At 39.0% G+C, this 26,161-nt stretch overlaps 1 protein-coding gene across 2 annotated transcripts; it reads right to left on the bottom strand.

The window, feature by feature from the left end:
* Positions 1-1,220: 1,220 nt before the first annotated feature.
* vps39 (VPS39 subunit of HOPS complex) lies at positions 1,221-25,372 on the bottom strand. 2 transcript variants are annotated; one of them, XM_070920242.1, is made up of 24 exons: positions 25,254-25,372; positions 24,970-25,035; positions 24,771-24,835; positions 24,281-24,323; positions 24,029-24,123; positions 22,553-22,651; positions 22,339-22,431; positions 21,685-21,868; positions 19,531-19,651; positions 18,794-18,914; positions 18,337-18,466; positions 17,694-17,836; positions 17,313-17,453; positions 16,065-16,206; positions 14,196-14,282; positions 13,404-13,477; positions 12,932-13,148; positions 11,173-11,301; positions 10,721-10,823; positions 10,312-10,357; positions 9,265-9,414; positions 5,952-6,086; positions 4,051-4,142; positions 1,221-3,550 (listed from the first exon to the last, which is right to left on the bottom strand). In XM_070920242.1, the coding sequence occupies exons 1-24, from the start codon at positions 25,324-25,326 to the stop codon at positions 3,469-3,471; spliced, it is 2,631 nt and encodes an 876-aa protein (XP_070776343.1). In that variant the 5' UTR covers positions 25,327-25,372; the 3' UTR covers positions 1,221-3,468. The 2 variants fall into 2 exon arrangements, with proteins under 2 accessions (XP_070776343.1, XP_070776342.1); XM_070920241.1 differs by having other exon boundaries at positions 24,771-24,871.
* Positions 25,373-26,161: the final 789 nt, after the last annotated feature.

Below are 26,161 nucleotides of genomic sequence, written 5' to 3' on the forward strand. Positions count from 1 at the left end.
TATTCTGCCGGTTTGGGCTGATTTCTCAGGCTCGGTCCTGTCTCCCTGCCCAGACGAGGGAGTCATCAGGATCCATGCGAGGCCCTGATGTAGAGAGCAGTTGGCAGACACCGTGAGGGTGTGTGACTAAATGCGTTGCCGAGCAGTCGGGCTGTTGTGATTCTGTTACTCCAGCTGGCTCAGCTCCGTGTAGGAAGTCCATTAGCAGGACAAGTAACAGCAGTGTGGGTATTCTCCAGCGCCCCAGCCCCCGAGGATAACAGGGCCTATCTGGGAAAGGACTTCCAGATGAGAGAGAGAGAGGAACGATGGCTTTCTATGAATAGATAAGTGGAGTATAGCTACTCTTCTTCATGTGTGGGAAGAGGAAGAGGAAGTGCTTTAATCTAAAATATATTCCACAAAACATTTAACAAAAATATCAATATCTTTAACAAGTTCACAATTCAGTCGGCAAATGTGCACAGGCTGTAAAGATACCTGTAAGGTGAATTTTATGGAAGTCCATTACTGCCAAAAATACAAAATAAAAAATAGATATTCATGAAGTAAAATTAATAATAAAATAATCATAGAATTAAACTTATACTTAGTCAATATTGTTACTAAGTCAGTAGTAAAACAGCAGTAGTATTAGAAAGTAGTCAAATCTTAGACAAAATAAAGATAAAATTATGCAAAGACTAGACTATGCCAAATGTCTGAGTCACGATGTCAAAGCTATGAAATAAGGGGTTGTAATTAAGACATGTTAAAATTATAAGTAAGTAAAAAATGTTTACTTACTAGTAAAAAAGAATTGCTTTAAATATATACAGGAAACTTTTTTAAATTTACAAATTGATAATTTTGACTAATTACACATTTTGACTTCAACAATCATGACTTGGTATAGTAGTGTACTAATTCAAAATGTAGATACTAAGTCACAATTGGATTAAGTCGAAATTAAGATTCTAAGTCATGAATATCTTATGACATAAAAATAGTTCATATTTATAAATAACTAATAAATAATGAAATAAATCATTTAATCATTTTACTTACTAATAAATCATTCAAAATCTCAATGTTTGTTTAGCATCTATAATTTATTTGTAGCAGTACTGTATCGATATCTATTGATTTAGTATCTCATTATTTTGACCTGATTAAGAACAAATTTGACTTTGATTAAGAATCTTTCAACTTTTACTTTATTTACTTATTTTCCTCCTGCCGTTAATAAGCTTCCGTACGTTTTGGACCAATTTTTTTTTATGGGTTTTCATGAATGTTGAGCTTCACTCTTGCATTAACTAAATCTAAATGTAAGCAGAAATAAGCTGTTAACAGCGACACAGTAAATACCAGCTGCACCAGTATGAACATCTGCCACACAGAGTGGACCCACACAGACACTAACATGAGTGGAAATGCTTGTTTTATTACTGATTAAAGCCAGACAGACAGATGGGTCGCCCCTCAGAATCAAACAACTTCAAAGAGAAACACTTCTTTATACATTATACACACAGTGGCACAAATGTCACCACTAAAAAACAAACAAACAAAAAAATCAGAAACAGTCTTAGCAGAGAATGTGTGCAAACCTTTAAGAGCAGAAGAGGAGGAGGAGGAGGAGGAGGAGGGCGTATTTAAAGAAGCAGGAGATGCAGATAATGCTACAACTTGTGAGAAAGTTCACTTAAAAATTCAGACCAAGACTTAGTGGTTAAAAAGACAAGTTCGAGTCATGTAAGTCAACTGTCCAGAGTGTCACTGAGGAATGACACCGTGGACTCCAACTCAGTCTAAAAGCATACATTCATTGCTTGCATTTCATTTTCAATAAACTGGGGAGTCCTGCTGCTTGAATTACCTCCCAGGCGGACGGTGAACAGACGCATTTTATAACAATATTGCCATTAAAATGCACACATCAATCATACTTTCCAAATCATTCACATACCTTCCAGTTCTTATCACACGGACGTGTGATTTGACATCCATCCACTTTTAAAGTGCTGTACTTCTGTGATCTGTCTTAGAGCGAGACTATGTAACTTTTGAAAGAAGAAATAACACAATCTTCCTCTTATAAATAAAAAGTTGAATTCATAAGCAATGTAACGTACCCTTGTTCAGTTCAACACACTCTTGCTGCTACAGCCTGACTTGGTCTGGTCTGATGACCAATAGCTTTATGGTGGCTAATGCTAACTCCTTGTCACAGTGATGTAGGGCTGTGACTTATGATTATGTTCTTTCAATTAAGCTGTCGTTTATTGTCTCTATTAATTGTTTAGTCTGTAAAACCTTCAAATCAACAGCAAAAAAAAAATCAACAGTCCAAATCCTCACATTTGAAAAGCTAGAACCAGTGAATTTGGGCATTCTTGCTTGAAAAATGACTGAAACGATTAACTGACAATCAAAATAGTTGCAGATTTATTTTGTCAATTGACAAATTGATTAAGGGAAACTGTGTGATTATTCTGTAAGTGCCACTTGTGGCCACCTTGGCTGCTGTTCAAAAGTTGCATAGTCTGACTTTAAATGAGTTCTACTTCAGAAACCATTGATGTCAGGGAAAGAAAAAACAAAACATGAGTACAAAAAAGACAGACGACAACTTCAAAAAATGCATTAAAGAGAGGATAATGTCTGGTAGCAATCATTCACAAACTGTAAAGACAATAAATGAGGAAAAGTTAGTTGGAGAAGCCGCCTCAAATGTTTAAATAAAATACAAAAAGCGTCAGACACACAGTTAGACGAACGCTGTTTTGCTTAGTCAGTACCAGCACATGCTAACAAGACATCCTGACAGACATCTGACCTCTCTGTAAATACAATCTTCAGAGTCACAAAAGGCATTTAACAGCACTCCTGCAGAGCGTATATGGCATATCAAGCAGTGTTTGAGGCCTACACAGTGTTACAGGAGGGGTGGGAGACAGCGAGAGGCAGGAAGAGAGACAAAATAAAATAAAACAGCCGACCAAAGCTTGTTATCACCTCCTGGTGAGAACGAGCACTAACTTCTGTGGTTACAGCTCCTCTTCCTCTGGGTGTCTGTCAATAGTGCCCATTTTCTTCCGAGGCGACGTGTAGGGCAATGAATCCCTTCTAGCGTTACAGTGACACATGCTTTTCAAATGTCAGAGTCTACCTCCCTCTTTACTTCTCCCCTCCTGTAGAGCGACCCCGGACATTCCTCCGGGTACTTCATGCACAGAGAGAAAGAAAGTCCTGGAGGACGTCCTGCTCTGCTCAGCAGGTACTGTGCCCAGGGTTAACTCGGGTTAAAGAAAGTCTGCACTTGTTCTGTAAGGTGCATCTGATTCCACAGCCTGGAAATTCACTCCAGCACGTCCAGCCTTACATTTCTAGTTCAAAGATGTCCGAGCATTGAAATCCACATAGAGGGAGGGGGAGGGGGGGGGGTGTTATTTATTAGTAAACAGTCATTGTCAGGTGGAGCTGTTACTGCTCAGTGGGACACACGTTGCGGTCTTTGCAGCAGAAATAATGCACCACCACGCCGTTGGGATACCTGGCAAACGCACTGAAAGAGAAAGATAAATAGAGGATCTTTAACTGTTGATAGGATTATTACTCACTGCATCACAGGAGATAAACAAGAGTTTAATTAAAATTTATAAGAGCAAACTAAAAATGAACAGGGTATGAAATTAACAGCAGCTTAGGGAATAAAATCGTGTTCGAGTTAATAAAACCGCAACTGCAGACACAAAAAAGCAGATAAAAGATATAAAATGGAGGATGCTGTTACTATACACTGACAGTGTCGTAATACACACATCAATAACTCTGAGAAAGCTTCAAAATCCGTCCACCATTTCAAGATTTGATATGTCATATGTCATTATGTCATTCAATGACGATACTCGAGTGGATGTGCAAAAGGCTCATGTGCAATAATAATATTTCGAGTAAAGAAATAAAGAAATAAATGATATATAAATGTAATATAAGTATTAAAAGTTAAAGTGCATATTTTTCTACTTATGCCAAAACAAAACAAACACTGAGAGACAGTTTTACCTGTTTCCTATCTTCTTCTTGCAGACTCTGCAGGTCTTCTCCTCTGTAATCACACATTTAACCTGCTGGTGGAAGATGCGCTCCTCCTGCACCTGAGACCAGAGACCAGAGACCACGTCAGGTGAGCAGAGACAGACAGGCGGCAAATCAGGTTAAACATCTTGTTTCTGGGGCAGTTACCTGTGTGTTTGATGACAAGGTACAAAACCTTCATCTCTAACCCTGAAACCTTTTGCCAACCCTCACATTCAAAAATACATCATGACAGTCTATCGTGTAAAAAGACTCCTCTCCAGCTTCATCCCAGCTTCATCCCAGCTCCTCTCTTTTTGAGGAACATCATTAGTTCATTGTCACCTGTTGATCAAGCATTGTGGGCTCCAGACCAGTACTTCCTCAGCCCCCACAACGGAGTCTCAAAATGTCTCGAAGGTGTTGAGAAATGATTACAGGAAACCAAAATAAGAAAAAAAAAACATGCTGCGACACAAACATCATGTTTATTTTTGGGACTTTTCTCCAATAAATGTTTTTTTCTTGTGAAAGACTGTATACTTTTACCTCTTCAGGCCTCTGAAAATCAGTCCACCTGAAAGTCTTCCCAATTTAGTCAATCCAAAACAAGTGTTTCTCTAAATGCATAGTTAATATTCTTTTACTATTAAAAGGAAGGGAAACGGTCTTCAGGGAAATTTCAGGAAAAGTAAACAAACTTGCGCTGCAGCCTGCAGGGCAGACAGCGTGTTGTTAGTGGTATTGAAGAGTAAGGACCACACAGCATGTAACCAGACTGCAGTGACATTTGCAGGTTTACATGCTGTTTAATGTGCTACAGCTGAGCAGCTAATGAGCTATCAAACCTGCAAACTGACGTTAGCAGTTTTTCCAGGACAAGACGTGTGTTCATGTTTGTACCTTGGTTTGTACCTTGCACCTTATGTGTAGTCCGAATGTTTGCTTCACTCCCACTGAATGTTGCATCATTCACTCTTTTTGTTTTGCACCGGGGACCAGGACAAACACAGTATTGCTCCATTATGTACTGAACTGTCTCCTCTATGTACTGAACTGTATACAGATGGGTGACACTAAAGTCTCTTTTCTTATTTTATCTCTCCAAGTTGGATGAGATGGAGACTTTAGCAGGAAAGCTAATGTGGGTTGTTGCTCTGCTGTTTGCTGTTAGTCAGTGTGACTGTCTGCCTGTGATAGATCACTGACGTTACTGCAAAGCACTTATGCAAAGGTTTGATTGGCTGCATGGAAACAAGCTCTCCATCTATGTAGACAGAAAACTAACAGTTTCTGATTGTGTTTTCTCAAAGGAGAACAGATGACGTGTGACTCACAGAGCACGTATGCTGAAACAGACTAATTTCAGCGGGAAGCAAATGAAACAATCTGACAAGGAAAAATCAATCTTCAATTGAACTGCTCTCAACTAACAGACATGCAACCTGTGACCAGGGGCAGTTAACAGACGCTGCTTTGTATTCAGGGGTCAAAAGAGGCTGGGAACCCCTGCATCAGGCAACTGCATCATCATCTTTGATTTTCTGTTGATGACTTTATGCAAATGGAACAACTCATCTGATCCTTTGTGCTACTATTATATACACGGTTTCATGGGTGCAGGTAGAACCAGTACTGTGCTACATCAACTGGAAATGACGTGACATACAGTCAGTATGTACAGGCCATGAGTTACAAACTCAATCCACACTGCTCCACTTCAGCATCAGACACTCGACTAGAGAGTTGCTGAATATATCCACATTGTTCAAATCTTCAACTTCCTCTCTAATTGTTCGATCAACCGTCAGTCACATCAATGATGTTACAACTGAAATTTTAATTTAATCTACATGAACTACCATGTGAACAAATCCTCCAGGACTCACCCTGAGGAACTCCGCCTGCAGCAGACTCTTCAGCACCTGGTTGCAGCGTTTCCTCTGCGCCTTCTCCTCCAGGACGCTCTCCAGGAAGACCCGGATCTCTCGGATCTGGGTGTTTGCTGGGAGCAGATTCATGGCCTGGAAGAGACAAAAAACACTGGCTTGTTAAACACTGTAGACCTTCATGTTGTGTGAATTCAGAGGAAACAGAGATAAAGACTTCTAATAGAGTAATTTCCACATTCTTATAATAAAACATACTCATTATTCACTTCGAACTGATAATATGAAATTAAATTACTCCCTCTTGGAAAAACTAATTTGCTTGTTAGATTGTTCTTACATGACATCCCCAACTTTTTCCCCAACAGCATCTTCTCTTTACCTTTAGAAATCTAAATAACTCCCCTGTGTGCTTCTCTGTTAAACCAAACACAATCAAGGCCCTGTGGCCCTCCTGCTCGACTTAATTAATTTAGCACAAATAGCCTAGTTACACTCAGACAGCCAGCTGTGAGAGTTTTCTGCTGAAAAACAACTGAGGAACAGAGCTGGGATTGACTTTGTGTAAAAATCAACTTGTACTTCACTGTTCTGTTTAATTGACTAACTGATACGTCCAAACAGTGAGTTAATTCACTCCTATTTAAAGACAAAAATGTTATTGCTACACAAAAGACAAGCTGAGCAATGAGCAGCTTGTGTAATAGACCAAATAATATACATTACAGCTAGATTTCTGAATACAACATGCTCCCTGCCACCAGCAGTTACTATTTTCCTTTTTGAGAGCCCCAACAATGTCTGTACCACATCGAGAACATGTTTTGAGGAGGTTTAGCAGAACAAAGAGCAGGATCGGGCTGCTGCAGCCTCGATGTTCAGGATACAGGTTTGTAACTGCAGATTCGACTGTTCAGGGAATTCTAGAAATTCCTCTTCATCAACATCTATTGTGCTGAAGTGCTGTTGAACAAGGAGCCTGACCCTGTTGCTCTTGTGAGGCTTCAGTAGCCAACTGAAGAAGACTGAGGTAGTGCTGGGCAGCTCCTTCCTACTTGGGAGGTCCTACTTGTTTCAAACTACTTGCAAATTAACCGACGTTACTGACTTCTGAGACAAGAATTTGTGCTGAAACGATTAGTCAATCAAATGAAAGTTCATCACCAACAATTTTCATGATCAGTTAGTCGTTTAAGTAATTAATAAAGCATAAATGTCTAACATTAGCTGTTTCTTCTCTTTGACAGTCAGTCAGACAAACCAACAATATGAAGATGTCACCCTGAGCTCTACAAACTTGTTTTGAGTGTATTTGTTGTACTATTTTCAGATATTTGTATTTATATAAAAATAAATTGACTTATTGATAATGAAAACAATCTTTGGTTGCAGCTCTAGACAAGAAATGGTTCAAAAAGAGCTGAAAAAGACTAAACTTGAATTGAAAAAAATTGACATCGTCGTATATAAAAAAAAAAAACTGCTTCATGTTGGAAGTTTGGCCTGAAGTTTTGTACGGTCTTGTCTTGTCTCTCTTGGCGAGGCAGAGTCTGGGAGCGAGGCCAGGGGAAATGAAAGTCAATGAGGGAGAGCAGGGAGGCACAATGGCACAGAAAGACAAGATGGAGAGCTCTAAAGCTAAACACTCATATAAACTTGCAGTGTTCCCACTGAGAGACTCTTAATTTGACATGTCTGTGGCTGGACACAGATCAGTGGCGCCTTTCACACACAATCATATCCTCTTTAAATCTAAGATACAACACACTCTGTTATTACGGCCCATTTTACAACGAGAATATAACTCGGAACACATTAACTGGCTCGTTTTTTGCAGTGGTGGAGGAAAAGTAGCAATGACCACAGTGTAGAAATAAGTAAGTATGAGTAAAAGTCTTGCATTCAAATTTTTACTTCAGTAAGTACAAAAGTATTAGCATCAAAATATATTTAAAAGTACTCATTTGCAGAATGGAATAAAATTATTGCTGGTCATATGTAAGCATCATTAATGTTGCAGCTGGTAATTTTAACTACTTTATAAACATATATATCTATAATAATTCATCATAATGTATTAGTTAATTGGATATTTTGAAATAACCTGAATCTGCAAAGTAATTCATACCTGCTGTCAGTTAAATGTAGTGCAGTAAAAAGTATTTGCCCCCCAACTGTAGTGGAGTACAAGTATAAAGTAGCATAAAATGGAACTACTCAGGTAAAGTACAAGTACCTAAAACTTGTACTTAAGTACAGTGCTTGAGTAAATGTACTTAGTTACATTCCACCACTGTTTTTTTGTATTAAAATATCTACAGTGACACAGTGGAGGTGTTTCAAAGGCTGCCTCTGTTCCTTTGTGATAAGATACGGAGAGAAAGAATATACAATCAAACTGAGTTTTCTCCTCAACGTCGACTGTGTGGAAAGATTCTTTTGCAGCTGGAAGCTGGACTGTATTGAAAAACGCAGAACCAAATAGCTTTATAAAGCGTTTCTTACGGGTTATCTTCTTTACTAGACAGCAGCAGTCGGTGGATTGCGACATGAAGGTTTAACAAGCAAAATAGGTCATGAGCTAGTTTTGAACAGAACAGCTTTTATTCAATTAACTCTTTGCTATTTTGGTTCTGGGATCAGGTAGTCGAAACAGGTATATGAAAGGACTTTCATCAAAGATATTCACATTGCAACATCTCTCGAGGGAGAACAGCACCCTGGTGGAAATCTTTTTTTGGTTCGCTGGATCTTTTCTATCACAAAGGCGGCAGCTTGATTACCCCCGACAGTGCAAGCCCCTCTCATCTCGCTCTAAAAACAAACTAAATCAAATCTTTAAAGGAGTTGTGTTCAGTTCAGTGGCTGCTTTAATTTCACACCAAATGCCAAATTACTAATTTTGTGCGAGCTCGTGTCATCGTTAATCATGTTATAGCCAATCTCCTTTTAATCCAGCCTAAACAAGCCGACTCTTATCAGCTTCATGTTCACTGACACGTCTTGTGTCTGAATTACCAATCATTACTAAATTTGTGAGATGGCAAAGAGTCAACGTATAATAATAAAGCCCTGGGTTGAGTTAGGAGCTAATTCTTGCTTTCTGATTTCATGAGCAGTTTGAAGTACCAGATGGAGTTTGCCATGTAGGAAAGTTGAATTCAAGTGCAAGAATTTTATGCATGTGTCAAAAGTACCTTTCTGTGACTGACAACTTACATACATATGTTATACTCTAAGGAGATGAAAACAGAATTATTTATGAGTATCACCAGACTCCCCTGGTGAGGAGTGCTGCTCCGTCGTCGTTTACCTTGGTGGTGTTGAGTTTGCTGTGGTGCAGCTCCAGGACGTGCAGGGCCGCCTGGAGGTTGGCCTGAGGCTCCGACAGCTCCATCTTGATGGGCCCCAGGCAGTGGACGTCAGGAGGTGACAGGTACATTCGCAGCAAAGACAGATAAACCTGAAGGGAGGAAATACAGCTGTTAATACATCGCTTGGTCCACATTTCATCTCAATCAGAAATTTGCCACGGATACGCAGGATTGCAAAATGAACAGCAAGAAACAACTATAAAAAAGGTACTGACTTAAAACAGTAAGTAAGATAAAACAAGATATAATATTTGCAAGAAATATGCAGAAATAGTTTGACAATAAAAAAACAAATAAAAACAATTACAGATAAAAAAAACAATATATGTTTTCCCCTTTTGCAGTCTTTATGCTTAGCTAAGCGGCTGCTGGCTGTAGCTTCATATTTGACGTGCAGATATAAGAGTGGTATTGATCGTCTCATCTAACTCTTGGAAAGCTTATTTCCTAAAATGTCAGCCTGTAATAGTTGGTTTAACATTAACGGCAGACTTTACACACAGGCATCCAGGATTCAGTGTCCAAACAGGGATCTTATTTCTTTCTGACCTTTACAAGAACAGAAACAATTCATTGATTTTTCCCTCCAATCCAATGCTTACTTATTAACTTTCAATACTTTAATATTAGTCTTGTTTGGTCGCAGAGTCGAGCAACATTTTATACAGATAACAGACAATGTCAGCTGTCATTCTTTTTTGTTAGAACTGGCAATGTGCCTGTCACTGGGTGCTCGAGCCATAAATAATACATTATATTTGTATAGCAATTTCTGCAGACACAAAAGCACTTAACAGAAGGCAGCAGAGCGTACAAAATGAAAAAAATGGTCATAAACAAAAACCCCAAACACAACAGAGGTACAATGAAATCCTTGTGTACACAAGAAACAACAAAATCCAAGAGGACAAGGCAAAGAAACCCATTTTTTTTTAAACAAATCAGGAACAAAACAAAAAAATGAAATCACATTAAAAGCTACTTACATCTTTATTCCCTTCGACCAAACTGTTGTAATGCCCGTGACAGTATCTGCAGAGCACACAAAGAAAATCATGAGCAAAGATAAAACATGAAAGTTGTGTTATATTTTTCTGATGTTGACTAATTGCCCTTATTTGATCAACATGCTCACAGTAAGATAATCAGGATGACACAATTAAGTGATCTGTTTCAGTTGTGGCCCAAAATTAATTTGCTGTCTTCCAGAACAAGCCTGCAATTAAATATGATTTCAATGCTACTGCTTTCACAAATGTACTGTTTTACAGTCAGAAATTAATTGTACCTCATTAGTCAAATTAGCTGCTGGAGTTTGCAAACATTAAGGTGATGGTTGGTGTTAATGTCCCACCCAGTGATGCAGGATGCTGTGGTGTTTGCAGGAGTACTCACTCTTCTGCCATGCGAGTGTCTTTCAGGATGTGCACATAGATGAAGAGCGCCTGCTCGTGTTTACCCATCCGGCCCAGAAGCAGAGCCCGTTCCTCCAGCAGGCCTTGGGGATTGAAAACAAGGTCAAAGGGTGCAAGTTTACTCCCTTCAGCTTAAACATATAAAAACTTTGGCAACACATTCCTCTATAATGGAGAACATATGTACATGAGGTAATGGGAAATATACAAAATACTTTGTTTTCTCATGCACAGGAATTTCTAAAGATTTCTGAGATGTACAACTGATTTCCTTTCATATTCAAGGTGTACATGGTTAAGACATTATTTTCACATCATCACAAAGGATTACACAGTGAAATGTCAGCTTCATAAGAAACAAAACAACCCCTGCTTGTATTTATCAAACAAAAAGAGGAGATGTCTTGTTTGTCCACTAATCTCAGTTCTTACCATCAAATGGGAAGTCACTAATGAGTCTGGCTGGTTCATAGCTGGTAGAAATATCCAGGAAAGACAGCAGCTTGTTCCTGAACTCTCCCAGATCACCTTCCTCCTTCCCCGCAGCAACAGCTGGAACTCCTATAAACAGCACAGGGGTTTTAATTATAGAGTCTGCAAAGATTGGTTGATTCATTAATTAGTTGATTGACAGAACATGTAATCTGCAACAATTTTGATAGTCAACTAATATTTCTAGTCATTTTTAAAAAACAAAAATGCCCAAAATTCACTGGTTCCACGCCTCAAAAGTGAATATTTGCTGCTCTTCAAGACGTCTGTGATAGTAAATTGAATTTCTTTGGGTTTTGGACTGTTGGTCAGCCAAAAAAAGCAATTTGAAGACGTCACGTTTGACTGTGAAGGGTATTTTTCAAAATGTTCTGACATTTTATAGACCAAACGATTAATCAAGTAATAGACTACGAGAGTGGCAGATAACTTAATGATGAAAAATAATTAATATAATAATGAAAATAATCTAGGTTACAACCCTAATAATATCAACACTATGGATGGATGTTTTTGTCCTGTTTTGTCTGCCAACAGTTTCACACTGTCCCACTGATTGACAGTTAGTGGTTGTAACACGCCAAAAAGGCAGAGAAGAAGAAGACTGCATGGATGTAAACAATGCTGGTTTTCAGATATTTAAAAATCGGCTTTGCAAATGTATTATGAGGAAGGAAATGCACTCAGCATGTTTGTAAGACCTCAAGGACACACACGGTGTGTTTTGGAAAGAAACACTGAATGTAAACATCATTTTTTTGTTTTTCTTTTTACAAGAAAACTCTAAAAGAAAACTCAACAGGGCACATTAGTTAACATTTTTACTGAATACAGCATTATAAATAATGTATATAAAACTGTACAGTTGCTGCTGAAACAGGCTTTACAAAGTCAGGATGCTGTAATTTTGAACGAAGTCCTATTTCATTGTTGAGAATCAAAATAATCAATCAACGATATCTTAATATCACAAGCTGTCCTGCAATATGCTTCGTAGCGCTGCGCGAAGCGATAAGCTGTGACAAGGACAGATTTATTTATTTTATTAGTTATTCAGACAGAGTGCACATTCATGAGCATCCCTGCAAATGTAGTCGTGTTGGCTGGGAGGTTCATTTCAAAACACGGTCCCTGGATGATCATTAAAAAGGCAGAGAGAGAGACAGATGGACTTCATAATAAGTCCTGACAAAAGCTTTATTTGCAAAGCAATGAGAGACAACTATCTGGATGAGCAATACAGGGCCAACTGAACCCACATGCAGTGATGTAATCACATGCAAATCCTATGATAAATTAGAATTACGTTCTTTTGGCATAAAGTTGATTTTCAGAAATTAGGATTTTGTCAAGAAGATATTGAAACCTGAGGGCCGCGTTGCCCTGCAGCTCTCACAAGACAATTACACACTTCCATTTAAATCATACCCTTTACTCTCTAGCTTTGCTTCAGGTAGAAATCACTGAAAGTTAAGTATCTGTCAGTACCTTTAATTACATAACTGGATCAGGATGAGAATAAAAAATAAGCCCTTCATTGTTGTTGAAACTTGTAAAAACATTACTTCCATCATTTCCATACTTTTTAAAGTTGTAAAAACAAGTTACTGTAAAACTTTCCAGGACTTTTTAAAAAGGGCCTTCAAATACTGAGAACTAAACTTAAATTCACTTTAAATTAGTTTTCTCTTGCTCGTACCTTCTGGCAGTGAGTTGAGGTACTGTTTCATGAGGCCTTGAACCCTCTCCAGGTAGAGCTGGATCAGCACATTGTGAAACTCTGGGCCCTTATCGTCCCACACGTAAATGATGTGCTCCAAATATGGGATGGCAAGCTCCTTAAAGCCCTCCTTCAGGAAGTTCAGTACCTTGTCTCTGGGCAAAGTCTCCACCTCTGTCAGGTCCTCGGTGAAGATCTGGACAGAGAGGAGGGATTTTTAAACTTATAGGATGCTAAGTGGACATGAAATATAGTTTAGTATGGTCATTTTTCTGCTCTTACTCCTGACTGTCATTGTGATAACTGGAGGTTATGTGAATTAAAAAAGAATGAGCTTCCATCTACAACCAAACAGCAATAAATACAAAATGTAAAGCAATTTATAACATTCATGTGCATAAAGAATAAAACAAATAACTGAAGCCTTATTTAACTGAAATCTGTGTCCCACCTTCAGGCCATCCTCAGGACAGATCTTCAACACCCAGGGAGAAAACTCAAAGATGATTCCTAAATTCTCCACTCCTGTTACAACAGATAAGTAAGTTTAACTTCACCAAGGCAGATAATTGTTGTTATTGCTTTGTTACCCATTATTGGTACTGTTTTATTGCCCACCACAAAGCATTGCTACCATTAACAAATTAAACCTCTGCCAAGGAGGTTGAAAGCCTCCACACAGCTGTTGATGTTTTTTGCCACTAGGTCTTATTTTCAAGAAACAAAAAAACTCAGAGCATGTTTTTTCTTCTACAGCTAAGAGAAACACTTCAACTTGAAGAAATAACATCCTCTATGTGACCAAATGCAATGCTTTTTAGGAAAGTGGTTTAAACAATACCAAAACATGGGAACCAACAATAAAACTGGTGTCAAAACAGGCTTCTAATCGTCTCCATCACGGGCTACAAAAGACAATGTAATTACCTATTCATTACACCACAGTGTCAAAATTAATATGATACGGTTACATTTAGCAAAAACACACAAAGCACCTTTAACTGCCAACTACCATTGATAGTTACATGATTTTTTCTTGGCATCACTGGTGCACAGATACAAACGATTTACACAGTAAATACCAACACATATGGTGCAAAACCCTCTAATTTAGTCAGTGCCAGACGTTTGAAAGACTGCAGACCATGACATGCGACAGAATTTATTTAGAATTTAATCTAGCAGAGATGACAACTTTGACACTCTAAGTTAAACCAGACTTGAATTGGCCGTTGATCCTTACCCAGTCTTTGGAGGTACTGCACTGTTCGCTCATGGCCCTTCAGTGGAGAGTTGGCCTTGGTGGACTGGTCCAGCAGCACCTGCAGAGCTGCGAAGGGGAAGACAGGGTGAAGAAAAGTGAAAAGGGAGGCGAGCAAGAGCAAATGTGAGATCAGTCTGAGTGATGGAACGTAGCAACATGTCATCTACTCTGGTGTGCACTGCATTACATAATTCCTCTGTCAGCAGAAATTGGATGAAGCACATGCTGTGTTAATTGGTGGACGGAGCAGCTGGTTTGAATTGGCAGCGATAAAGAGAGGCAGACTTGAGCAGCATGACATCACAAGCACAAATTGCAGCAGGCCGATTAAAACCAGCCGCGCTCACAGCGAGAGCAGCCCAGAATCTGCTGCAGAATACCGCCAGAAAGCAAATGACATTAAGACAGCTCTGATCTACGAGGATGACGAGTCGACCACATGCAGGAAATCTCCTCTGAGATAAACTGTGCAGCTTGACTGAGCTGATCCACCCTGTGCCCAGAAGACAGCTTTGTTACAAGCAAATAGCGGGTACCTATTGAATTTAAACATAATGGAACAATTCAGCTCACAATGGCACTTGTATTTGGATTGGAAGTTAATGAAGAGACCGCTGACAAAGGCTGACGTAGGTCTGGCATCAACTGATCCGTAATTTAAATACTAAACCCCAAATTCAACATCTAAATTTGAAAGTGGGAACAGATGTTTCATTGTGTTTTATTGTTGTACGTTCAGTTGTCATGCTGAGGCCCTCAACAGCTAAACCACAGTTTGACAAATAAAACTGAACTCTGATATCAGTCATTATCTGGTTGATTGATGTGTCTGTTGTCTGCTGCTTGATGATAAATTCCCCACTTGGAAAGTGATTCTCCAAATTGAATTTTCCTTTGAAAAGCTGAATACAACACAGCTCTAATTGCAAAAATACCACTCTAAAAACACTCTGATACAAGTAAAAGTCCCACTTACTTTTTCTTGTGCATATTTAACTACATGTCTTTATGTATGATATATTTTCAATTTGACTAATTCATGTTATTGAATGTTAACTTATACTATAGGTTTATCCACTTCTGTTTAATGTATGTTCTTGTTCACTGTTTTTTTAATATATGTTGTGCAGCTAAAAATGGAAGTCATGCAAAAAAAGCATATTTGAACTTGCACTTGATCTCGAAATATCTGCCAGTTCTCGAGTGGAGCCATCAACAGCTGAAGGAGGTGTATAAATCCCCACCATTTCAAATGAATTATTACGCCCCAAATCACACATAATGAAATGGAATTCAAATTGTTTTTGCAGGCGAGCACAGTTCAGTACAAAATACACAAATACGGACTTGGAATTAAGAGCATGTTTTTGAGACACAGCTGGGTGAAAAGTAAAAATCTCTTTGTAAATAAATTGTCCGCTTGAAGTAAGGCAGACCACTTATAAATACAAATTGCGTGATTTGTATGTATAAGTGCTGGTAGATCATTGTCTTTATCTCAAAGGACCTGCCAAATAAGTTTTAACATTTTTAGATCTGCTGCCCAGAAAAACATTAATCCAAACATTAACTAATAAAGAGTAGGAGAGGAGTCCAGAGACAATAATACATTAAATATATATACTTATAAAATAAATAAATCTGTGGTTTGAAATGCGCAGACTTTCCAATAGCTCTGCACCTACATATGATGTGCATATGCTTAAGCTCTGTTTCCCATAATTATACACAGCTCCCTTATGCAGACTTAAAGATTTATCTGAATTTACAATTTAATACTACATAAAATATTGTGACATGATCATCAGGTTTGCAGCACACGTGGTTGACCAACAAGCAGACCCTTACCTTTCTGGTGCAGGCCCTTCTTCTCATAGAGAATAATGAGCTCGCTGTACTTGTGGGCCTTCTTCAGGACGTACTCGCTCTCCTCGATGTGGCAGTGGTTGTTTTCCAGACGAAGGAGGGGGGACACCAGGGCCACGTTGGTCTAATCAGGGGGAGGATAAGAGCAGATTACAAAACATGAAAGCCAAACATTTCAAACTTTAATCCTTTCACCCCTTGAAAGCTCAGGTTGACTACAGGCAGGTGACTTCACAGTGATTTTATCATTTAAATAATCTGGAGCAGATGTTTGGCACTCCACAGCTCACATAGTCTTAGAGGATCTCCAGACAACCGTAGGTTATCCCTCCAGTGTGACCTGGCCGAGGAGTTCCTCTGATTAAATAGTGCTTATTATACCTCCAAAGGGAAGCACCTGGTGGTTTTTTTCCTGGATGCCCACATAATCTGGCTCGTCGAAATGTGGAGGAGCGGCAGAAAGACTCTGAAGTCCAACTAGACTGTTTTGCTCCTCACACAAAGCCTTTCTTCCTGTGGAGAAATTTACTTAGGCTGCTTACATCTGTGATCTCATTCCAACACAAGCTTTTTTTTTCTTACCATAGACGAGGTTTGACACAGATTGCCTGGTAAATCAAAGGTTTAGCTTCGTTGCCCAGGCATCTACTTCCCTGAATCAGCTCCAGACCCACATAACTGAAGCTTCTCCACCTAGATGACAAACTAACACTACTTTTAACTGTGGCTCAGTTTTTGGTACTTCAAAGCAAATCGACCAATGAGTTGCCTAATACAGAACCCATTTGTCTCCGTGTGAGGTAAAGTTAACTGCCTAGTGTTTCTGCCAGTTTTCATGCCTGTTTACTTTCTTGTGATATCATACCATTTTGCTGAAACTGGATGGTGAAGACTGCCAAGTTCTTAAGAGCTGACATAACTTTTATCATGAAAAGTAAACATTTGGATTAGGTTCACTGACAGTTGCAGGTTGGTTGTTAATCAAAAAGTGTGACATGAGTGGCATTAAGGAACAGAGAAAGAAACAGCTTAAGTTAAAAATAAAAAAATGTTTGGTTGACTAAAGAGCAACACACTGTACCGAGTGTATGCTGAATATTCTGTAAGACATTAAATTATCATTATCAAGTAATAATTATTGCTCAAAAGTGGCGGTTTTGACTGAAACTTCTCCATTTGTTGAATCACAACACGCATGAAGAAAGAAAAGGAAGATAGTCTGGGCCTTACGTGCAGGTAACATTTCAGCAGGGTGGTGTCGATGATCTGCAGGAGTTTTTTGCGACTTTTAATAGTAGGCGTGCCCTCCATGAGTGGAGACGTTGTAGAAGGGTCAGAGTCATTCAGCTGTTTCACAAGGTGGCTGCGTTTCTGTGAGGACAATTAAAAAAAAAAAAAAAAGACTTACACCAATTATCTTGATCCTCAGCCTTGGTAAGCTTTTCTCATGATACGACCCTTGGGTTTATGTTAATTCTCCTCTAAGTAGAGCCTCACTCACAGCTTAAATCTTTCATGTCAATGGATTGTTCTAATTATCTCTGTGTTGTAAGGACATCTCACACAGACACAGACACACACACACACACACACACACACACACACACACACCTGGGTGAGGTAATCGATGAGAGCGAGATGAGCCTTCTCCAGCTCTGCCCCGGACAGAGTAGGCAGAGGGTTGGGATAGTGCAGCTGTTTGCGGTAGTCTGACGGGAGCAGGTCTGGGTACAGCCCAATCACATGGGTGGGATCTGCAGAGCACAGGAGGGGAAATTTGTCGTACTTTATTCCATGTATGATACTTGAGTTTGTTTATTAGCCTTTGATTAAGGGGAAGGGTGATTCGAGGACAGAATTTATAATACAAACACAAGAAAATGACCACAACAACAGACCTGAAATCAAGACCTCATTAGAGCAAGGAAACGTCTGACATCATTACATGTGAAAGTCACATGTGAATAAAAATATTTCCATCAATATACACAATAAGCAACAGATGTCTAATGAGTTCAACAAAAGAGAAAGACGAAAAAAAAGTAGGCAGAATAAAATTATGACCAGATTCACCTTAATTAGGCTGCAATACATAAACATGGATCATGACAGTAAAATTATGTTTATCACACTGGGACAAATCTGATCATCTCATCAAAGTTAACAGTACAAAACATTTACTTTCAAGATGTCTGAGCTATGGGCCATTGCAACACGTGCAATCCATGTCCACCGGGAGGGAGGAAAGCCTTACCTGTGCCGAGTTTGGCAAACACCTGCATGGAGTCATCGAATCTCTTCTGGCAAAACAGATTGAAGGCATAGAGATTCTGGATGTGATGTATCTGCTGCTTCTTATCACCATCTGAATCATCCTTCATCTTCTGGCAGAAAAAGAAAAAAGAAAAACAAAGAAAATTCATCACGCTACAGCAAAACGTCTACAGTTCATTTATCAGAATGCTAGCTTCCAGGAATGTGAAAAGCAAGCGAATGGCCTTTTTTTATTCTCGGAAATGCCCCTGGAAAGTTAGATTGCTAGATAGGCTGACCATAGCGTACAAAGCCGTGAGCATTTTACTGTTTTAACGTACATCTCCTAATCAAGATAAGGGATTTTAATGTTCCATCCTCCGAGCTGAAGCACTAAGTGAATCTTGAGTAATTTAATAACAAGGTTTAATAGTGAAGTGAGGGGTTCTGCTGCTCACCGCCAGCTGAAGAGCCAGCTCAAACTGCTTGTCCTGAAGAAGCTGCCGGATCTGGCTGGCTATTGACACGGGCACCAGGCGCCACACAAAGTGATTGCTGGCAACATACACAACATTTGGCCTGAGAAAGATAAGAGAAGAAAACAAGATTAGAGAGAATAGGTTGGAACTGAAGTGTTTTCTTTGAAAGGAGGAACGGACATTATCAGGATCATTATCATGAGAAATAGAAACCCGGAGGGCTGATGAAAGCGGCAAATCACGCATGACGTTCTTTTCAGGATGTTAAGTATAACTTAAAGCTGGGAGTCACTGCTGGCTTTTTACCGTAAATACGGCATGATCTGCTAATTTTTTCATTATAACGTGAAAGATTTCTCTTTTTGAAGATCCTTCTCACATTAAAACAAGATATTTTTCATGTTATTCTGACAAATTCTCTTATTATTACATGTCAAATTGTTCAGTTTTTAAAGGAACGTTTTCTTGTTATAACAGCATATCATCTTGTCTTGTTACATCAATAAACTTTCCCACAAAATCAACATATTTTTATTAAAACAATAAACAGTTGCCATTATAACATGATGATATACAAAGTCTGTTCAGTCAGAATTAAGTATTCTAACTTCAATCAAGTGGGCATAAGTCCCTTTGCAAGGATAAGTTGCCAGACAAACCAATACAGATTACAGTTTACTAATGAGACAACAACACTTCACAGAGGACTGCCTCACCCAGCTGAAGTGATGAAACGAGGTCTCTGGAGCTCCACACTCTGCACCAGCAGCCTCGGCTCAAAGGTCCGGATCTCCACGTACCGAGGGAGAACAGCTATGATGTACGGAGGCTGGTGCTCTGAAAACATTTGAACAGAGAAACTTTGTGTGCCAAATCAACCAAAACAGAACTGCCACAAGTAGGTTTGTGGCATAAAAATATAACACAACTGGTGAAAACATGGGTCTGAAAAAATGAATAAAATACAACAAAACCTAAACAAAGGGTTCAACTTTTTGAGGGAGAATAGGTAACTTAAGTTCTTTGAAATAACATAACACTTTTATAAAATGTATTTTTCCTTTAGCCGACAGAGAGGAGGCAGACAGGAAACCAGTAGAGAGAGACGGGTGTGACATGCGACAAAGGTCCTCAGCTGGGGTGTTTAATGGTAATGTGGCGTGTGCTGTAACCATCTGGCTACCAGGGCGCTCCTACATTATATTTTATATCAGATTTTCTTGCAGCTAATCCACACTTTGGAGAAGATGGAACCAGTGAATGTATGGCATATTTGCTTGAAAAATGTTGATTGATTGATTTTCTGTCGATCCATTAAAAGTTAATAGACTTCATTGTTTTCGGCTCTAACTACATTTGTGAGTTTTGATGTCCACCCAGCCTAAACTCTCTGTCTTGAGAACAGGTGCCACAGTTGTGATTATGGAGTGAAGATCTTGAGGCTAAAAGGGGCAGGAAATGAAGCTAGAGAGAGCTATCTAGACAGGCCTGAGGTTGGACTCACTGGAGGACAGACTACGACCACAGGGCAGACCACAGCCCTCTGCTCCAGCCATGAACATTTGGGACGGTCTGTTGGAAATATTTTAAACTGACCAGCACTCATCCTCTGCTAATGCATGCCAAAGCCACCATGTTGACTGTATCAACACAAGGAAATTGCAAACTGTATGAAACCTCTGCTTGGAGGCTTCATTTCCCCTTCATATTGTTCCTTTCTGCATTCCAATGAGCACAGAGAGAGGCGCCGGTAAAACAATGTGAAAGCTCATCTGCATCACTTCTGTCACAAAGCTCATTAGTAACCCAGACCTGTGGTGTCTTAGTCACGGAATAAAAAAAGCTGATCTAAAATTGTGTTTCCTCTCCTGACGTGTGGAAAACAGCAGCACAGCTCAGACAGAGTGGAAAGAAAGACTTTGCACAGGGGACGGAGAGCTTAAGGAAGAGAAAAGAGAAGACAGACAGCAGCTGGCAAAACAATGGCAGCATTTACGCCACTTAGGTGTTTGTTTTAATATCTATTATATTACTACTATTATATACTATTATTTAATATACTGCTATATTACTAACAAACCTGCTCAATCAGTGTGACAAGAAGACAATAAACTGTACTGTTACAGGCATAATAAATATACATAACATTTCTCAACCAGTCAATCAAACAGCAACATAGTGAACTCAACAATAATCCAACAGTTTACTACGAACAGAACAGGAAATGAAACTGAATCAAATGATGGAAACTTCACCAAAGAGGAAGGAGATTAATCTCAGATTGTACTCACACTTGTGCTGAAAGAATCTGCAATTAGATTTGTCAATTTTACACCAGTCTAGTAATTTATAGCTGATGAAATATAATATCTGTTTATCAAATTCATGGCTAACAAAATGGCTACGTTAAGTTTGTGCCATGCTGTGAATATTTTACTGTTTAGAAGGAGAAAAATTAAGCTCATTTTGATCCCAAGTGAAATCGACTGCCAGGGGTGACGCATTTTGGCAAACCACCTTCTGTGTTATCTGGAAGACTAACCCACATAGAGAGCTGGGGGAGGATTTCTGGCTCTTGTTGTTCAGCATGTGAGTGTCCCTTTGACTTTGCTGTCAGTTCCTATTGATATCGAATACAAGTTAAATCTAGCGAAAGCATCAGGAGTCATAAAGGGACAGAAACAGCGACTTAGACTGGGTATGTAGTACCTTGTTTTCCATGTAAGCAGAAATATAACACCCACTCAGGATTTAATGGTCGAAGAAAATGGTTGCAGAAAATGGACACAGCTAAAGACGTAACTACAGCAAGTGTAGAATCACATGGATATATGAAATTCATAGTATTAGTTGTTGTGCCTCTTTCTTACCCATTGCTATAGGGATGTCTGTCCAGTTCAGGGCACACTTCTGGGTGCAAACGCCCTCTTCATTTAGCACCACAGTCAGGTCATCCTGACCAACGGCCACCTTCCCATCAGCGAGTGGGGCAACCAGAGGCTCCAACTGTTTCCCAGTGGGGAAGAGCTCCTTGATGGAGCCACGGCCATCCATCTGGTTAACAGGAGAGATAGTACGAGTGAGTCAGAAGATACAGAACATTGTAATAACATCTCACAAACTTCATCTGTACGGTCAAGTGCCTTGGACAAACAATAAAACAACATTAAAGAGAAGCTGATTAGGCTAGCAATAACACTAGCAAACACTAGTTGATAGTAAGAATAACAGAAGAGAACAAGAGAAATACTAAGGAAGGAAAGAAATAAACAAATTCAAGGACAACAAAACAGACATGACATAATTATATAAACAGCCTGCTTCAAAACTTCAAACTGGTTACAGCCTCTCTTCTCCATTAACACTACAAATCTTTTACAGCCTTCTTGCAAGACTACAAGGGATCAGTTTTTCATATTCACAAGATAGATTACGTGTGGAGGATCACTTTAAGTTGTAGGCAGCTCCAGATAAGTTAAGCTGAATGTAAAAAGCTCAGTGTTATCTTTTCCTGTAGCACATACCCGAATGAGGTAATAGTCTCGTTTGAAACCAACACATATGGAGTTTTCACACCAAGCCATGGACTTTGGAATATCTGGAGCACCAAAGTCCCCCTGACAGACAAAAAGAAAACATTAAGATGTCTAAATGTGTCAAAGGGTTGGGGAAAAAAAACAAACTTTTAAAGCTGGACCATACTGCAGTGAGTCACATCTCAAATATATATTTTTCTACCTGCAGCTCGTGGAACTCTCTGTCCTTCCAGTAATACAGCTGGAGTTTCTTTTTCACTGCGACACACATTCTCAACCTCTCCTCTCCTGAGCTGGTTTGCTGAGACAAAAGAGACAAAAAATATACAATTCATGACTTCAAATCAGGGAAAATATGAGTAAAACACAGAAATGTGGAAACAACAAAAAACATTGTTATGGCTGTCATATCAGAAATACTTTATTGATCCCCGGGGGGAAATTGTACAGTACCGGTGCTCCCATTCAAGAGTAGAAAGTAGCATAATTTAGAACTAAAAGTTTGTACAAAATATAAAAATAAGAAATACAAAATACAAAATATACACATTTACAGTATTTAAGTGAAATGAGGTGAAATGAAAAATGAAATGAAAATACAAAATATACACATTTACAGTATTTAAGTGAAATGAGGTGAAATGAAAAATGAAATGAAAATACAAAATATACACATTTACAGTATTTAAGTGAAATGAGGTAAAAATATATACAATAACAATGTATATGTATGTATGTGTTGCACTAAAGTGTGTGACTATATATGTATTGCACTTAAACATTTTGAATAAATAGTGAGGTGGTGTATGAATAGGTGAGGTAGATACAGATTATTACATATTATAAGGGAATCACACCAGTTTTTTGTGTGTTTTAGCAACAGCTAACAGAAACTTGAAACATACTTGAGCTTGATAATCCATAACAATGACATCATCACATACTGCTTTCTATTCTTGTCAAGGATTCGTTTGTTAGCAAACTCTGAAATAGGGGGCTGATTTAAAAAGTATAAATCGGTGAGGTGTGTTTATGTGCTGGTGGGACGCAGCAGTGTGTGAGATGTGGAAGGAAAGCAATGAACTTGAAATGCACTGCAAATCTGCATATAGGATTGTAATTACTCTTACGTCTCCTGCTCTTTATTTGCTTTTGTTAATTCAAGCGCTGCTAAAGCATCACTAAAAATGTTTAATATGATGGATTACTATCTTAATCCTTTAAGTCTCTTTTTTTCCCTTACTGAATTGAAATGAATTGCAAAAAAGAAAACGGCCGCCTAGATCGCAGAAAACACACATTCAAAATACTGAAAGACAATAACAAGTTCCAGGAAACAGTGAGCAGTAATATAAATCATATTGTACATGTGTTGCAGTAAATTGGTCGAAACATAAACACTGGTTATGCCTAATTTGATCAAATTGAACAAACCAGATCACTCAAAGCTACAGCTTCCCATTAAGTCACTGACTCATCTGCCTTTCCTCTTAACCAGCCCACTAACTTACAGCAGTATGATTGCAGTACTGTACAAGTGAAAACTGTTCTCACTAGAAAGACTAAGAATGGGAAGTAATACAAATGCAAGAATATGATAGCAATACTGTACAGTAACAATACTGCCGCAATAGTTCCCGAAATCCTAAACAGCAAACACAAGGGGACTGTAACCGACCTGCAAGTCACAGGCGAAGAGTGTGGCTCCTTTGGCTTTGGACAACACGGTGATCTGCTGGAAGGTCAGGAGGTCATGGACGTGGATGTTGTTCTCTGCAGGAAAAAACTGATTACTCTACATCTGTTAAGAGAATGCAGATTAATGCTATGCTTTTTCGTAAATATACAAAGGCAGAAAGGGTTTAACAATAAACAGATGAAGACTATGATCTTTTAGATAGAAACATATATATTAGGGGGAGAAACTTACCAAGAAGACTGACAAGAATTTTGTACTGTGAGACAACGTAGAGCTGTAGAAAGAGTAAGAAACACAATCAAAGGTTTGAAACATCACACCTGGGCTGGGATCACACTAGAACTGTTGTTTAACCCACTTTGCCTGGGGCTCCTGCCGCTATCTGTAAGCATGAGATGGTTGATCTGACAAGAATCTTTTTTTAGTATTCTAAGTTGGCATATGGACGGGTCCTGAGATGTTGGCCATTGGCAATTAAGAGCCAAATTTAGAGTGAAGTGAGGTTCATGTTTACTATCAGACAGTCCTATTATTAATTATAATGGGGCAATACTGTATGTAGTATTTATCTGGAAGTATTTGAGTTGTCAGAAATACATTATTGATCCGGGATTCCACAATTACACATTGTGACTTCTCTCATCAGACTTCTTCCCCACAGAGCTTTTGATTTCTGCAGAAGTGAGTCTGTGGACAGCCTAAATCTCATGCTGCTATTTACCTGCTGAATCTTCTTGGAGAAGTTCTTATTGGACTTTTCCAGTGTCACCTCAAACCGGTTAGTGCCTAAGGAGAGACAAGAGACATGTTCATCAAAAATGACTTTTTGAAATGAGAAAAAAAAAAAACAAGAAAAAAAGTAAGTTGAGAAGGTCTGCAAATCAATTAGTTGCTTTCCACATCCCCTTGGCTCTTCCTACCTGCATCCTTCTTTATTCGGTAGAGAAGAAGATGTCCTGGCTTGGTTCCCACAAGAAGCCAGTCCTCTGTGGGAAGAAAAAAACTCATGAATCAGGGTCTGACAGTTCATTTCAGACATGTTATGCTATCAAATGCAAACATTTTTCCAGTCAAACTCCACTTTTAGACAAGTGTGACACCTGACACTGCAGTTCAATACATGCCCAGCGGGACCACTTCAATGTCAAAGATTAATAAAGTGGCATAAACATATCTCACAATACATAAAGTGTCAACTACTCACCCCAGGCCGCAAGACAGTCAATCTGAAGAGGGAGCTTTTCCAAAATAGGCACTGATTCATACGCGTCATGCATCTTGAAGCAATGTTGCAGATACAATTACAGACGGCTCTGATGGATCAATCCCACACGGAGTTGACGCCTGCCGGACAACAGCTCACTGACTGACTGATCTGTCAGGGTGGTACGCCTTTATGTGTCGCCATTAACCGACTGAGCAGTTAAGTGTTAAGTGACAGGCGATGAGGAAATCTTGTCTGGTAAACCCTGTACCGCAGACTTCTGTAATGCTATGCAGTTTGGCGTGTTAGCCAGCTATCTCTCCGACCAAAACAACAGCTGATTGCTAGCCTGCTAGCTTAGAAGTTAGCAAAGCAACGGCTACTGCTCCCAAACATTGTTCCCTCTCACTCCATGGCGAACACAGGCAATCAGTTTCCTTGTCGATAAAGACAAACGCAGTTATTTGGTTAACTTAATACAGACAGTAAACGCTGTATTGGCCGTCGCGGTTAGTTTTCGTTAGCCAGGTTAGCTTCTTGCTACTTCCTCAGTTGTGTTGACGACGGCTGCGCGAGAGAATGGGGTTTGACAGGCACGTGACAAAAGTCAGCGCACTCACGAGGAAAGTATTAAAGGTGCAGTGACTTAATTTGTAGTTATTGCTAAAACAGTTCTCGCGAGATTTTATTCGTGGAGGTATTACAATAATTTACCTAATGAGAATAAAAACTGTTGTATAGTCTGTGTGATATTGAAACATCTGAGATGATTTTTTTTTTAACTTTTAATCATTACATTTTAAGAATGCAAAGTGCATAAAATAATACTTTCAGTTACTGATTAGATTACATATGGTTCCTTCCTTCTGGCAAGTACATATTAAAAAGGTTTGTCCTAAATACAAAAA

Source organism: Enoplosus armatus, chromosome 15 (assembly GCF_043641665.1).
Source record: "Enoplosus armatus isolate fEnoArm2 chromosome 15, fEnoArm2.hap1, whole genome shotgun sequence".
Classification (NCBI taxonomy): Eukaryota; Metazoa; Chordata; class Actinopteri; order Centrarchiformes; family Enoplosidae; genus Enoplosus; species Enoplosus armatus.